Raw genomic sequence first — 16,238 nt, forward strand, 5'->3', positions numbered from 1 at the left:
TCCTTAAGTCTAACCTGTGACCAGCTACAATATCCTCTCTGCCGCCTCATGAAATGGGTAGATAGCCGAGACCTTTGTATTTATGCCTGGGGGAACTGAGATGCCACGCAGAAAGTGGCAGCATAAATGTTATCCTGTCTGAGATCCAAGATAGTACCAGAGAATACCTCCAAGATCAAGGGCTATTGAGTCAAGACAATATGGAACACAGGAGTCGATTTCATTCTGCCCCGGAGAAGCGGACTTCCATCCTTCTCAACCTCCACCAAGCGCTACAGCATCTCACTCTGTGTCTGTCTATTTTGAGTGAAATATACAGTATGGGGACAACAAAGCAAACATTTTCTTTATTTCTCCACTATTATAAAAGAAGTTTACCATATAGTTTTATAGGGTAAAGAGATACTGAACAAACAAAATTGCATTTAAGTTAGTTTCCAGTGGCTTTTCCCCTATGTACTTCATCAGAATTACATGTTTTCAATCTGTAAGAGTTATGAAATTTCTTATGCTAAGAATTCATCCTGGGAGAAAACACTGGCTTTTTGGTACTTGGATATATTATCATACCCTGATCTCATGAAACATTGAACTTAATGTCAGAATCAATCATTTCAGAAGCCCTAAATTTATGATTTACATTTTGCATTAAAAATAAACCAAAAAAAAAAAAAAGCTGGCAGGTAAGCAAGGGCTAATGGAATTTGTGAGAAACACAGGGACTCTGGCAAAATAGAATGGAGTAAGGACTTTGAACTTCTCCAGTCCTTGGGAGAGTGGCTTCTGTTCACCAGAGGGCAGCACCATGACCAGCAGGTTGGGAGTGAAGGGAATTTCGAGAGGAGCTTCTGTGAGGAAGAGTTGAAGAGAGAGAAAGGGGACGAGGGAAAAGAAGACAGATGCAGGCGGGCCTCGGCAGAGCGGGAGAGGATGACGGAAAGAGAAGACGAATGGAAGAAAGTATGTCCTGTAAGAAGGCTGACTAGTTCACACACCCTCTGTCTATCTGTCACACTTCATGACTGCAAACCTTCTAGGTCCTTTGTCAACAGCCAGGCTGAAGTGGGTAAGGCTCGGGACAGGCACAGTGGAGAGAACTATTTACAAAATGAAGACCTAAAGCAACCTCGCGTGGGCCCGTTCCTAGAGTTTAGTCTTCCTGTCACTGGAGAATAAAGTCACTCAAAGTGACTGAAAAGTCCTGGGACTTTCCAGAGAATAATAGCATCTGGTACCCACGTGAGCCAGGGCAGCTGTGACAGCAGAGGATGCAGGATGCAGCCCTCATCCAATTGCCATTGTCCTTCAACTCCATCCTCAGTCTCAGCCTCCGTTTATGTTCCTACCTGAGCCGCAGTGTTCAAGACCAGTGGGCACTTCCTGAGTGGCCATCTCATCCCAGAAGGGGTAGCAAGCTCTCGGCGGGTGATAAGTGGACTGGAAACCACAGGCCATTCGAGGATCTTCGTAAGAGCTGAGAGGTCCCTGCCTCTGTGATCAGGAAAAAAAGGAAATACATTAAGATTCCCTAATGGAACAGCAACTTCATATCATCCGTAAGTAAGACTCATCCACAGATGATAACAGAATAGAACCAACTATTGATCACTACCTCCCATCCAAAAAAAAAAAAAAAAAGACACAGGGAATAGGAAGGGTTTCTGACTTAGACGATGTATACATTTATTTTCATCCGTTTCCCCAAGCATTTGAAGAATTTTTTTAATTTTCAAATAAGGATCCATGGTTAATAGCAAGGCAGAATCTTGGTCATCTTTACACAATCCTGGCATTTTTTCTTTTTTATGTAACCTTACTCTATAAAAATACCATGAAAGGATATTCCTACGAGACATTCCATTATCATAGAACCAATAAGTGACAAATGCCAAAGGAAAAAAAAATGGACCTAAATGATACAAATCACTCCTTTTTCAGTTAATCAATGTGCATAGGTTTTAACGATATTGATTGGTAGACTGGAATTCTCAGTTTTTCCCAACATTTGGGTACTTGTGCAACTCTCTTATCTGTTTTATAGAATCCACAAAATATACTCTCCACCCAGTACTCTCTAAGTAGGACAAATACACTATGTGGGAGACCATGATTTGAAGTGTTTAAGACCCTATTCTTTGAAGCCACATATACATGGATTCAAATTCTGGCTCCATCACTTACTGATGGGGGCCTGAGCCTGTTCCTTTATCTAAACCTCAGTTTACTCAGTTATAAGATGGAAATAATAATACCTACCCCATAAGGTAGGAGGATTGAATGAAATAATATGTGTAAGAAAATAATACATAAAGCAAAACAAAATATGAATGCATGTCATAAAATTATGTATTCCTATATTAAATGCATGTAATAAGGAGTGTACATGGAGCCTAATATAAAGTAGGTATTAATATGAGACCCTTAATATTCCTAGGATTAAGCAAGAAGGTTAACAATTAAGACACTAAAGAAGGAGCAAATTCATGGAAAGAAGATTTCCTAAGAATAGGAGTCTAGTCTACACTGGCCCACCCTCAACTTTCTTTTCTTCTTTTTTATTCTTTCTCTCTTCTGTTTGGCCCCTCCACCTCCATAAAGACCCCAGTTAAGAAAACGGAACTTTGCTAGAATCTGATGTGATTAAAACTACCAACGTTAAGGTGCTAATTAATAAATGTAACCCCTCAGGTGGAATTCTCATCCCTGAAGAGTAGCTTGCTAACCCGCAGTCAGAGCCTCTAACTGGAGAACCTCTTACATCCTCTCTCCCCTTGAGCGGCAGCCCTATTACGTTAGATTCAATCATTCACTGTCTACACTCTCTTCCCCATTTTGCAATCATCCATTCGCTTAAGCTCAGTAAAAATAGCGTAAGAGGGTATATCGGCACAGAGAAAAATGGCAGTAAAGATCAAAACGTAAAAGGAGGTTTTGTGCACATTAATTTACGTGATATTTCTCATAATATTCATAAAATCATTCAGACTACAGCTGGATGAAGTTTACTTCGGGGCTGCTCCTCTTCCAGGTGGGTTAAAGGTGCTGAGAATGGAATAAAACCCTGGGGACTGAACGGAGTCACATTGAGTTCTTGTCTATCAAAGGCTAATGTCCTTGGCTTCCGCTACCAGGAGGCCCTGGTGAGAGCCACAAGAATACAAACAGAGCAATGGCAGCCCTGCCGTTTGTGTTTGGGACCGAGATATAGGGAAAACATCAGAAAGAACGCTCAGCTGAGCTCCGGTCAGAAAACATTTCCTTAATTCCGGCATCAAGCCATATTGCTGACATTGTATTTTAATACTGTAAGCTCCTGAAGCAGCTACATTATGATTTTCTTTTTAGATCCCCCACAATCCTTTGCAACAGAATCAATTTCAAGCACATTTCCTAGATGAGCTGTGTGCTCTCAATGTCTATCCCCATTTTTTCATATAGAGTATTTCTCAAAATTCAGTGTCAAGTATCAGAGTTGTAGGAATAGGGTCTCGCGCGAGGAAATTTTGTATTTAAATGGCATAAAGGAGCACTCTAAGTGACCTGGCCCTGTCTTCTTTGGGAGCAGTGAGTGCATGGCTTGCCTAAACCACAAAGTCCTTGTAAGAAGGCAGTAGGTGGTACCAGTAGGATCCTTGTAGACAGGTGGTGGGTGGTTTGGTGCAGACCCTGCTAGGATGGTGGGGACAAGAGGAGAACTTGAATTCAGGTGAAAAGGTTGAGGCTTCTCTGCTAAGGAGAGGTCACTGAAGGTGAGGCATGATCCGCAAAGAGGTGTTTAAGGAAAATGATCTGAGAGCACTGTAGAGGGGAGATAGAGGGTGGGAGTAAGTGGTGGGTTAGTGATAAAGCAATGAGGTTCCAGACCCAGGCGATGACCACGTGGCCATACAGCGAGTCAGCACACAGCTTTGACCAGCAACCACGTAGAGCATCTCCTTGAGTTTCGTGATTGGCATTTTTCGTGGAGTCTCTCCAGCTCCCACAGCAGGCTCTCTGTTGTCAGGGAGGGTTCACTTATTATTTTATACAGGGAAGTCAATTTTTAAGACATCTTTCCTCCTTAGCTGTCCTCAGTGGTGCCAGGGGAACCTATTTTTAAGAAGGAGAAGGAGATAGTGCACCAAGCTTACCATGAGCCATGAACATCTTTGCTCACAGATGCTCCTGGGAGTATCACAACCCTTGTCACCTAGACACCTGCCTGTTTATTAGACATTTCACAAACTGACTGAATACCTATTTCACAGAGTATGAAAATGACATTTTTACTCAAGAGAACCACAGAGCCAGTTCCAATTCATTATGAAACCTTCTCAGTTGAGGAGAAAGAAGCTGCTTATTAACAAGTCAGAAATCTGGGAAGCAAAGCACCCACCTCCGTGCTTGACAAGGGCACCACCCAAAACAAGTTCAACCTCTTCCTTTCCTGGCTGCTGGAGAATGGAGGTGAGTTCAGGAGATGCAAGCAACCTTCCTAGCCCCCATCACAGTTTAGGGAACCCATCTGATGGGTCCTCACTCGTTCATCCCACAGGAGATTATTGAAAGGAACTAACGTACGTCGCACACCACCCCATGCCCATCAGTGATCTAAGCATGATGGAGAGATGGTCACGTTTAATCCTCACCATAGCTGTGCAAGATTGGTATTCTTATCTTCATTTTACAGAAGAACAAATTGAGGCTTTCCGAGGGCAAGTAAATTTCCAAAGACCACACAGCTAGTAAAATAATGGGGATAGAATTCTAGTCGAGGTCTACCTGATTTCAGATCGTCTTTTTCTGTATCTGTGCAATGTGAACCTTGTGTGGTTCGGACTGCTCAAGCAGGGAGGCTGCCATCCCATGGTAAGTACTAGAGGGATTATGATAATGGACACTTGTGAACAAATCTGCATCACACAACTAGTCTGTGCCAACTATTATGTGAGATGCTAAGAATACAGTATGAGCAATATATGAACTTTACCCTCAGCAGTGCACAGACTAGTAAACAGGAAATTACAGCAAGGAGATGTGACAGGGTTAAGTACCGATGGGTAGGGGGAGGAGAGTGACAGCAGGTAAGACTTCCTAGAGGAAGCAGATTAAGGTAATAACCGAAAAGTCAAGTAAGATTTAGCCTAGAACATGAAGGTCTAGAGAGCAGAAGAAGATGACACACCTAAAGGTGCCAAGGAACATAGATGGCGATGTAAGGAAGGATCCGAAAGACTCGGCTTGGCGATATAGAGAGATAAAGACTGCTGTTTGCAAGTGACAAGCATGAGGGGAAAGTGTGCTCATGGCAATGAGAACGCTTGCAATGGAGAGCAACTAGCAAGCGTGAGAGCTGGAGGGACAGTGTTGAGGGCCGGAAACACCAGACCAGAATTTGGCTGCAGGAGAAAGGCATTAGAGGTTGTATTAAAGCTAGTAAGAGTGACATGGTGACTCAAGATGTCCTAGAAGGACCCATTCGATAGCGCTAAGTCAGATGGACTTAGCAGGATCAGGTGAGGAGGATGACAAGGCAGCCGCGGTGCCTGCAGAGCCAGGTCACAGCCTGAGGCGTAAAGGGAAAAATCAGTACTACCGATCCTAACTGTATTTGTTTATATGAATTTATTTTTTTAATCAATTTATTTTTGGCTGCCTTGGGTCTTCGCTGCTGCGTGCAGGCTTTCTCTAGTTGCGGCACGCGGGGGCTACTCTTCGTTGCGGTGAGCGGGCTTCTCACTGTGGTGGCTTCTCTTGTTGCGGAGCACAGCCTCTAGGCGTGCGGGCTTCAGGAGTTGTGGCTCATGGGCTCAGTAGTTGTGGCTCGTGGGCTCTAGAACGCAGGCTCAGTAGTTGTGGCGCACGGGCTTAGTTGCTCCGCGGCATGTGGGATCCTCCCAGACCAGGGATTGAACCCCTGTCCCCTGTGTTGTCAGGCGGATTCTTAACCACTGTGCCACCAGGGAAGTCTCCCTACTGTATTTAAATTTTTTAGTTCTTTTAGTAATTTTTGCATTCATTTTGATTGTCAAAATTATTGCATTAAGATTTACGTAGCTTGAGTACTGCGTTTGGGGGCCACCCTTTGGCTTTGCCCCCACTTGAATGCTTCCCCTCAGTGCTGGTACTGAGCAGTGGCCAGTTACGAAGAGTTGGATTAAGGTCATGAATGCAGAGGTGAAGAGGAAACAAGAAGTGTAAGATACCTTTCAAAGGAAGAGTCAACATGATTTTATGGCTCATAGGAGATGAAGGCAAGGGGGGATCCAAGATCATGCTTAGATTGCTTGCTTTTATGATAGTGAAAATGGTGAGTTTAAGTACGTAAGTAAGGAGGTTGGAAGAATATTTCTCTTTTGGTTGTGTTCAGATGGAAAGATGGCAGAGTAATTTGGTGCAGAGGTCCCTAAGGTGGCAGCATGACAGGAGAAGACAGGAAAGGATACAGTTAGATCTAGAAGTGTAAAGGATCTAGTTAAAGTATAGAGACAGGGAAAATGGCAGTTAAAAAGAAAAGAGAGGGCTTCCCTGGTGGCGCAGTGGTTGAGAGTCCGCCTGCCGATGCAGGGGACACGGGTTCGTGCCCCGGTCTGGGAGGATCCCACATGCCGCGGAGCGGCTGGGCCTGTGAGCCATGGCTGCTGAGCCTGCGCGTCCGGAGCCTGTGCTCCGCAACGGGAGAGGCCACAACAGTGAGAGGCCCGTGTACCACAAAAAAAAAAAAAGAAAAAAAAGAAAAGAGAAAGGATCATAAATGGCTCTACCACACCATCCAGCAATTGCATTTCTGGGTATTTACCCAAAGAAACCAAAAACACTAATTTGAAAAGATACGTGCACCCCAATGTTTACTGCAGCATTATTTACAATTGCCAAGATATAGAAGCAACCTAACTGCGCACTGATGGATGAATGGATAAAGATGAGATACACACACACACACACACACACGCACACACACACACGCACACACACGCACACACAGGAATACTACTCGGCCAAGAAGAAGAATAGAATCTTGCCATTTGCAGCAACATGAATGGACCTAGAGGGTATTGTGCTGAGTGAAATAACTCACCCAGAGAAAGACAAGTACTGTATGATTCCACTTACATATGGAATCCAAAAAACAAAGCAAATGAACAATAACAAAACAGAAACAGACTCACAGATGCAGAAAACAAACTGGCGGTGGCCAGGGAGGAGGTGGGGTGGAGGGATGAGTGAAATAAGTGAAGGGGATTCAGAGCAGTTATCAGATAAGTAAGTCATGAGACTACAGTGCACAGCATAGGGAATATAGTCAGTAATATTGTAATAAGTTTGTATGGGGACAGTTACTAGACTTATCGTAATGTATAAAAATATTGAATCACTATGTTCACTTGAAATTAATATAATATTAAGTCAATTATATTTCACTTTTGAAAAAATGGATCTATGAAGTTGCCTGTCGTTGGGAGGAAAAGTAAGGGAGAAACAACAAAGAAGGGCCAGTTAAAGACACAGGAGGAAAAACACAAAAGTGCTCGGTGTGGGAGACACCAAGGGCAGAGCTTCAGAACCGTGTGGGTTAGCAAGCGGCTGCTAAGGAGAGGGTGGTATCCACGCAGGCTTGGAGGGCCTGGGTCCCCTGGGTGTCTCAGGAGAGTGTGCACTCCTGCCCTGCTATGTCTCACGCTGTGATGAGCCTCCCCACCCCATCTCCAGGGACCAGCACTGCTGTCCTTGTCCTCTGACAGGCTTCAGAGGACTCGAGCCTGCAGCCTAAAGGCTTTGCTTTCCGATCCTGGAAAGAAATAGCATAAAAGCCCTGAAGTCTGGAAACTACTAGGACGAGGGACACGCACTTGTCTCTGCTCCAACGTGAGCCAGCTGTGACGTCACCACCACAGCCGACCACTGTCCCCCTGCTGCAGTCAGGGCTTCATGTATGGTATTATGTCCCCCTTGTTGCCCTGTCCTGCCGGTTCCCCTCTCCGATGCTTCCACCAGGGACCTCCGTCTCCCCGCCCCACCCACGTGGCCCCCTCCCTGTGGCTACTCTTCACCTACCCCCCAGCCCTGCCAAACCTCCCAGCATTGCCTCTGCCCAGAGGCTTCCTTCCCTTCACCCCCTCCAAAGACCCCCCCCAATTGGAAAAGAGGGAACAGGGGAGTAGTTTTTCAACACTACATCGCAAACTGATGGCGGCCGCGTTTCTGTAAGAGTTCGTTTCTGTCTTGAGCCAAGCAGTCTTAAATGTCCAGGCATTTGCTCCGCAAACCCTTCCTGACCCTTCTCGTGTATGTGTCACTCAGAGCACAAACTCTGTGGGAGTGCATCTGTCTTTCCTTTAACCGACTTCAGAATTTTAGGGTTTAGCCTTAGTACCGGGCCGTAAACATATAAGACACATAAATATTTCTAGATCCTGCTGCTTAAAAAAATATACATGCCCAGACGCAAAGCTGAGTTAACATTGAATGGATGAGTACAGGGGTTTGCCATCCACAGGGATAACTCCGCATCATTCTAGGCCTGGCATAGATGTTCATACCCTCCGGTAGGAAGACAGGAGACTGGAAATCAGGAAGCCTGGGTCTGAGTCCTGCTCTGCCCCTAAGGAGCTGCGTAGCCTCCAGCCCATCTCTTAACCTCCTTAAACCTTTGCTTCCTGAGGAGGTTGGCCCCAGTGATCACCAAGTTCCTTTCCAACCGCAAGTCTCCTTTCTGCTGATCCATCCACATTCTTTCTCCTGATCTTGTAACTGACAACCTTCATTTGATTTAAAAAAAAAAACCACCCCAGGGTGGAAAAAAAAAGCCTAGAGAACCGGAAGTTGTCATCATTTAGATTCATGACATACAAGGTCCCCTTGAAATGCATTAACACCTTCATGTCGGTCATGCCGTTCTGCCACCACCTTTCCCATTTTTCAGTAGAGAAAGTAGAGTTAGGAAGTGCCTGCCCAGCTGCTGAACCGCCCAGGGGCTCTCACATGCTAGGCACAAGTCTGTGCAATAAACGGGGAACTTCTCATCTTAAAACCTTTCACCTCGTTGCCGGCAGTTGCCCTCCCAGGCTGGCCTGACCGACTCCGCAGACCTGTCATCGAGTCTGGGCTTCCTCATCCTCAGAAGACGTTAGACCAGTCAGCACCTCTTTACATTCACGGAGAAGCGCTTTGGCATCGCTGGGGAGGAGTCTGGGGCAGACTGTATCTGGGGCACCTCTGCTTCAGGGGGGCACATGCATCCTGCTCCCTCGAGAAAGGAAAGAGGCAACACGGAAACACCCCTCAGCTCTCCCACCAAGGGGGAGGGGGCGAGGGTGCTGCAGCCATAGGAGAGGCAGGAACAGACAAAATAGGAAACCCTCAAAGGGCGATTTAATTTTAGACTCAAGGCCAGGAAATTCTTTTTAAAACAATAAGAGTGATGGGCTTGGGCCTTGGCGAAAGGGCAGGCCAGACCACTGTAGGTTTCTGAGACAAAAGAGAATCTGAAGCACAGAGAGAACAGAGATGGGAACAGCGGATTCTGCTCTCCATGAAAAGCTGTGCTTGGCCTCCACACGGGCCACGTGGACCACAGCTGAGGCCACCCTGAGACGCCCCCAGGCCTGGGGCTGCAGACCAAGGTGGGGGAGGGGGGCAGTGACTGATGCTGCAGCTTCTCACGCCAGCCTGAGACCACAGCCCCCTCCACTCAAGATATTACTCGGTGGGACCTGCCCCAGTTCTGGGCGCCTGGACTTGACATTCTCTTGCTGAGAGATATGGGGTGTGATGCGTGTCACACATCGGCTTCCACTCGCTTAGCGGGAAGCCTTCAGACTCCCAGTGACTCCACGGGGTGCCAGCCCCAGGCATCCATCCCAAGTGTGGAGACGGAGGGTGAAGCTGACTCAGAGCCTCCTGATAGGACATTGGGAGAACCTCCCATGGTGGAAAAACTGGGCAGGAATTTCGATTTGCTCAGCGCTCTACAAAATGGAGTTCTGGGGCTTTTTTGTCCTAAATTCAATTCAGCATGAATAAAGCATATGAATCCATGAATTGTCATAAATTCTCATCCATCTCCACATTTCTTAAGAATGATCAAGATGCGTTTGATGGTAAGGAGTTTCCTAAACCAGGAGCCGGGAGAGCTGGACCATATTCCAGATCATACTTCTAAGCTCAGGCAACTTAATTTAACCTCTCAGGACCTAGATTTCCTGATATTAGGAGATGGCCTCTAGGTTATAGTCTGGCTCTAAAATTCTCCAGTGTGTGCTAACTAAACACAGTATCTTAGAAAATCCCCACTTTCTAAGATGCTGGAAAAATACACATCTCTCTTTTTTCCTTCACATTTTCTGACTCCCACTAAGAGTCACGGCTACAGATCATTCCTTAAACATAATGTTCCAGCAACCTCTCCAGAGGCAAAGCCATCACCACCCCAAGTGACAAGAAAACATTTTCTTTTCCAGTTTCCATTTACATTCTAAATTTCTTTTTCTGTATTCTCATTGCTCTAATCTGGAATACCTGATCCACTGCTCTCCAGGATTCCCAGAGAGAAGGAAAAGGCATGTGTGCTAAGCTTCATAGAAACGAGCACCAGCCCTTCCCAAATTCCCAAGAAGCGCAGGGACTGCACAGACACCCCTGTGAACACATCCTAAGGCATGTGGGGTGGAGGTGAAGAGTGAGAACAGCACTGGCTAAGAAGGGAATTGCTTCCCAAGGAAGCCCAATTAAACTGCAATTACTCAAGATAAGAGAACCAGGTCTGTTTACACAATGGGGTTGTAAACCACCAGCCCATTACAAGAGAACTTTGATCTGGTGGCAGGCGAGCTATTTCTAGTGCAGGGTACTGATGAAGCAAGGAGGTTTCTCAACAAGAATGTCTCCATCTTGACCCCCATAGCCCCATCTTGCTCTGGAAACACCTTTGTATGGGCAATCAGTGGAACCATCTCCACTCCTCCCTGTATGTGGCCATCTCACACGATCAAATAATCCAGAGAAAAATAGAGAAGTGATGGTAAACGCAGGGAAAGGGAATTAGCTGAGGTCATGTTTGGGGCTGGTATCACAATGACCTGCTATGGTAAGTTACACTCTGTGCTTATCTTACAGATGAGGACATTGAGGTTCAGAGGGAGTAATGTGCCCAAGGTCACATGGCTGAGGAGTAACAGACCAGAATTTAACTCAGGTCTTTCTGACTCCAAAGCCTAAGTGCCTTCCATGGTACTTGGCCCAGCTGTGTCCCACAGCTGCCTGGCCCAGGATGGAAGGCTCGGAGCCTTCCATGTGGTCTGGCCCCCTGGACAGTTACTTGCCCGGCATATCGTTATATTCCCAAAGGCCTGAGCGCTGAGAGCAGGTGAGTGGGCGGTCGTCTATTCCTTCCCTCTGTACAGTTCAAGGTGCTTCCTAAGCTCACTTGGCTCAGGGGCCATCGATCCTCAAGGACCTCCTCCGCATCCTCCTTGCTGGGGAGGTAGCCAAGGACAAGGACGTGTTTGGTCAAAATGAGGGGCAGCCCATCCTCCAATGCCGGCCCTCCCCCAGCTCTGCGGACTCAGCGGCATGAAGGGGAGGATGACACAGGAGAGGACCAGGGCTTCGAGGGACTTCCAGGGCTCACGGAGGGCTCACTGAGCCAGCATAACAGGAAGGAGCGCTTCCTCCCCTTGGATGAAAGGGTCCCTGACACACAACCCATATAAGTACCTGAAAACGTCACCCCCTCCAACACAATGGCCAGACAACTTCCAGAAGTGTCATTTCCCTACCACCCCAGCTGTGATATCACTTCTTTCATGAAGGTCTCCCGAGAGGCTGACCTTACAAGGGAGAGAACTTGTGTCCTGCTTTTGACAAAGGGGTCCCGAGGCAGATAATGTGAGTTCTGTGTACAATGGCCAGTACCCGAAGTATGGGATGAATTTTACAACTGTTGCTGTGATTATTTTAAGGCTTCCCCTGGTACGGCAAGTGATCAAACCACACTAATGCTACCTCTAACACACAAACAAGGAATCTGAGATTTAGCAGTCTTCAGAGCCTGGAAACTATCCGTGTCCTAGTTTAGAAGATTGTTTCTTGGACAACTAAAGCAGCCTGCTTAGCAGAACCCCTCATAACATGGATATAGTCTCACTTTTTTTTTCTTTTTTAAGATTTCCCTTTCTAACGCAATAATTACAAGTAAATACACACAGTACCACCCCACCTTCAAACCTGATCGTGTGTGTATTCTCGGGCAGGGCTTCTCAACCTCGGCACTACTGACATTTGAGGCTGGACAATTCTTTGTCATGGGGAACTGGACTGTGCGGTGCAGGATGCCTAGCTGCACCCCTGGCCTCTACCCTCTGGCCAAGAGCACCCGTGCCCGTCAAGTTTTGACAAGCAAAAATATCACCAAATATCCCCTGGGGACAAAATCGCCCCCAGATTGTAAAGCAATTATACTCCAATAAAGATGTTTTAAAAAATCAGCCCCAGATTAAAAACCCACTGTCCTTATGGTTTTCCTTTCACCCTCAAACTTCCCATGCCTGGGACAGTTTCTCCTCTTGGTGGCCCAGGCTAACTAACCCAGAGACCAGGGCGCCGGCCAGGAGGACCTGAATGATCAGATTAAGCACCACTGGTTGAGCTCCAGACAGTCAGGCTCCAACAGAACCGAGAAGACCCAGGTGCCTGGGACGTTAAAGTTCTCATCTGGGAAAGTCCATGAAGCTGTCCTCGCTCCTCCACGAAACCTTAGCTTGGGATTGAGAGCGTGAGGTTTGCTAGTTTCTCTCATATGCCGATGTCCCAGAGTTATATTCTGCAGACAATGTACAAATTCTTTGTTATGACAGCCCAGCCTAAAGTTGGACGGAGGTTGTCTGTAGGAGCTGGCTCATTGAACTTGAGCTTGTACTCACCAATTTTATTTACCATTTTTTTTTTTTTTTTTTGCGGTGTGCGGGCCTCTCACTGTTGTGGCCTCTCCCATCGCGGAGCACAGGCTCCGGACGCACAGGCTCAGCGGTCACGGCTCACGGGCCTAGCTGCTCCGCGGCATGTGGGATCTTCCCGGACCGGGGCACGAACCCGTGTCCCCTGCATCGGCAGGCGGACTCTCAACCACTGCGCCACCAGGGAAGCCCTATTTACCTTTTTTTTTTTTTATTAAAAAGGACGTCAGTGAAGAAGTCAGAGGACTTTTCTGCATGTTCTATGGTTCTGAAAATTTGCCTCACCAGTTCCAGTGATGGAGAAACTGAGGCCCACAGAGAAGTTATGAGCAAAAGTGCTAGAACAATGACATAGAAGTTCTCCCATGTAACTTTCTGCTATTACCCAAGCAACTCTGAAATATGGGAGTGAAAAGGATCCCACGTGCTGATAACGTTTTTCAGGTATGGCTGCTGGGTTTGGGGATAAATGGGTTCTTTGTTGTGAAACCAGTGGAAACCATTCAAAAGGCCTTAAAAATATCCAGGGTATTCAGCCAGGGCTGGGGTCTTCAGTTGAAAATACACACTTAAGAGTTGTTCTTGGTTTTTTTCTAAATCTCATACAATTTCCAGATGCCCTGTCTAGGATAACTTAATATTATACCTGCAATGTATATACTCGTAATAAAATTTATTTCAGTGCCTAAAATAAAATAAATGCAAATTCGCATGACATCGCTTTTTCCGACAGGTTATTCAACTCTTTTAATTGGATTACAATACGGGCAAAAAGAATTAGGCTGGCATTTTTTTTTTTTTAATTCCTGTCCTGCCCCTAGGTTCATCAGAATCATTGTTTTTAGATTCCATACATATGTGTTGGCATACGGTATTTGTTTTTCTCTTTCTGACTGACTTCACTCTGTAGGACAGACTCTAGGTCCATCCACCTCACTACAGATAACTCAATTTCGTTTCTTTTCATGGCTGAGTAGTATTCCGTGGTATATATGTGCCACATCTTCTTTATCCATTCGTCTGTTGATGGACAGTTAGGTTGTTTCCGTGTCCTGGCTAGTGTAAATAGAGCTGCAATGAACATGACTCTTTCTGAATTATGGTTTTCTCAGTGTATATGCATAGGCTGGCTTTTAAATCTACTTTTCCAAGTCAATGACACATTTTGCCCTGAAATCACAATATCCTTGTTTATTTTAACAAACCTCTACAAAATCACCTTTAAGAAAACTTTAGTGTCATTTGTGCTGACCTTAGACGATAACCTTTGTGTGAGAAGCAGAAGGAGCCTTTCCCTGGCAATGCCTCCAGCCCTGTGGACCTTAGCAAGCCTCTTGGCAATTTCTAAGCGGAATGGAACAACTTTTGGTCTGGACTTGTTGTGTGTGTGTGTGTTTTACACATATTTCTGAAGTAAATTGTACTCTAAACGTTTTCCTGATTCTAATTTTTTAATAGTGAATGGCGTTTATATGAAAACAGAAGCCACTTAAAAAAGAAGAAATATGTATTACAGAACAGCCAGTGAAGAAAGATGTGTTAATCATTCCTTGAACATAAAATACCTTTTTAAGTAATTATTTTTTCAATACTACAGAAAATAATTTTCAAACACATCAGATCTTTTGATATACAATTACAGTGAGAGGTCATGGCAAACTAAAGGGTACCAGTTAAAAATTCTGCAGAACCTCAGACTGGACAAAGCCTGCAGTCAAAAAAGAGCTCTGGTAGACTGGAGTCTATATAGATCCATAAACGTATTTGGAAGAGTTAACAGTAAACTTACCTGTCCATATCCAGATTAAGTAAAAAAAGTTCAACATTTATGATGGCTATCTCTATACAAAAACACGCAGAATTTAGAATCAATAGTTAATGATTCAATGCTAATATTAAAAGTTCACTTAACATTGGAATCAGTGAATGACAGCATTACGGGATCTCTCACACAGTAAATTTATAAGAAATTTAGCTGAATATTTCAACTGGTCAGCACATAGCTTGTGTGAAAGCCTTCTTCCCTAAGAGCAAAAAACCTTTAGTCCAATTTTAAAGTTCCTTTTACCCCTCTTATTCTAGGACTCAGGAATTTTTCCTACTAATTTGTTGTTGTATCTTATTTCCAGTTTCAAATTCTGTTATTAGAAAGCTTGTATATTTTAGCTTTTATGTATGAGAAGAAAAATAAGTTCAATTATGCTAAGAATAGGTGTAAGGTACCTCAATGTGTGAAAAACCTTCACCAAATGAACTGAGCTGTGAAAAATCACCTGGCTTTAACCGTTACTCATGTTTGAGTCATATTCTCTGCAACACAAAAATCTTTCTCAGTAAATCTATCAGTCTTGGATGTTTTACTTTATACGGTGATAAAAAGACAGATAATCTCACAATGTAGCCCCTCCAAAAAACTCAAAGCTCGTTCCAACTGTGGAGTTGGGTCCCCAGCTGCTTCTGTCTAGGAGATCAGAAAGCAGGAACCGAGGGAGGAGAGGGGACGGCACGGTGGGCAGGGGGAGGGCAGGGAAGGGGTCCCACTTACCACTGCTGCAGGTCGCACTGCTGAGTAGGGGGCAGGGCCACTCACTGCAGACTCCACAAAGTAGCTCATCACGCCGTCAGCACCTGTGTGGGAAAAAGCATTCACTGAGCCACTGGGTGCAGAACATGTGTGGACCAGCAACCAAAGGAGGGCTCGGAGCAGGTCTCCTTAGGAACCATGGCGTTCACTTCTTTGTATTACAGAGAAAGAAATTAAAACGTAGAAAAACAAAGTGGCCAACAGAGAGTAAGGCAGACCCCAGACAGAGCCAGTCCCCTGACTGCAAGGTAGCCTGGATGGTGACGGCTGCTGCAGACAGTAAGCAGTCAGAGTCCATAAAAAGACCCTTTAGGGGGTTTCTGGGCAGGAATGGGTCTTGTGTGTCTTTTTAAAAAACATTTCCATTCCTGTATCTCCCTCCCTCCACCCCAACCAGGTCTGGCCCTCCATACGAAGTGTGGCATTTATCAACTGATGAAGGACGGAATAGAGAAAGGATTGGAGAAAAGAGGGATGGAAAACCTCCGTCGAGGAGGCATGTCAACCAGGACCCTGAGACAGATAAACAGAGAGAAGACCCGAAAAGGGGAGTGAATATTATCCATCTTGAAAAAAGGAGAAGGGCTAATTAAATGTCTTGTTGAGAGCTACTATCTCCATTCGAAGTCTGAATGACCATCACGTTTGAGGAATGCTCTAGCCGAAGGGACTTTCCAGTTAGCTGTCGGTCATCAGGAAAATCGTTTATATACAAACATTTC

General features: G+C 45.4%; 1 protein-coding gene across 1 annotated transcript in view; it reads right to left on the reverse strand.

Moving 5' to 3' along the window:
• ETS1 (ETS proto-oncogene 1, transcription factor) overlaps nt 1-15,560 on the reverse strand; it is a 114,046-nt gene extending 98,486 nt beyond the window's left edge. Inside the window, exons 1-2 of the mRNA XM_060160756.1 lie at nt 15,478-15,560; nt 1,347-1,491 (exon numbers count right to left, since the gene is read on the reverse strand). Coding sequence (XP_060016739.1) covers nt 1,347-1,491; nt 15,478-15,546 — 214 coding nt within the window. The 5' untranslated portion in view covers nt 15,547-15,560. The remainder of the gene's footprint in view (nt 1-1,346; nt 1,492-15,477) is intronic.
• Nucleotides 15,561-16,238: the final 678 nt, after the last annotated feature.

The sequence above is a fragment of the Lagenorhynchus albirostris genome, chromosome 9, assembly GCF_949774975.1.
Source record: "Lagenorhynchus albirostris chromosome 9, mLagAlb1.1, whole genome shotgun sequence".
In the NCBI taxonomy this organism is placed as follows: domain Eukaryota; kingdom Metazoa; phylum Chordata; class Mammalia; order Artiodactyla; family Delphinidae; genus Lagenorhynchus; species Lagenorhynchus albirostris.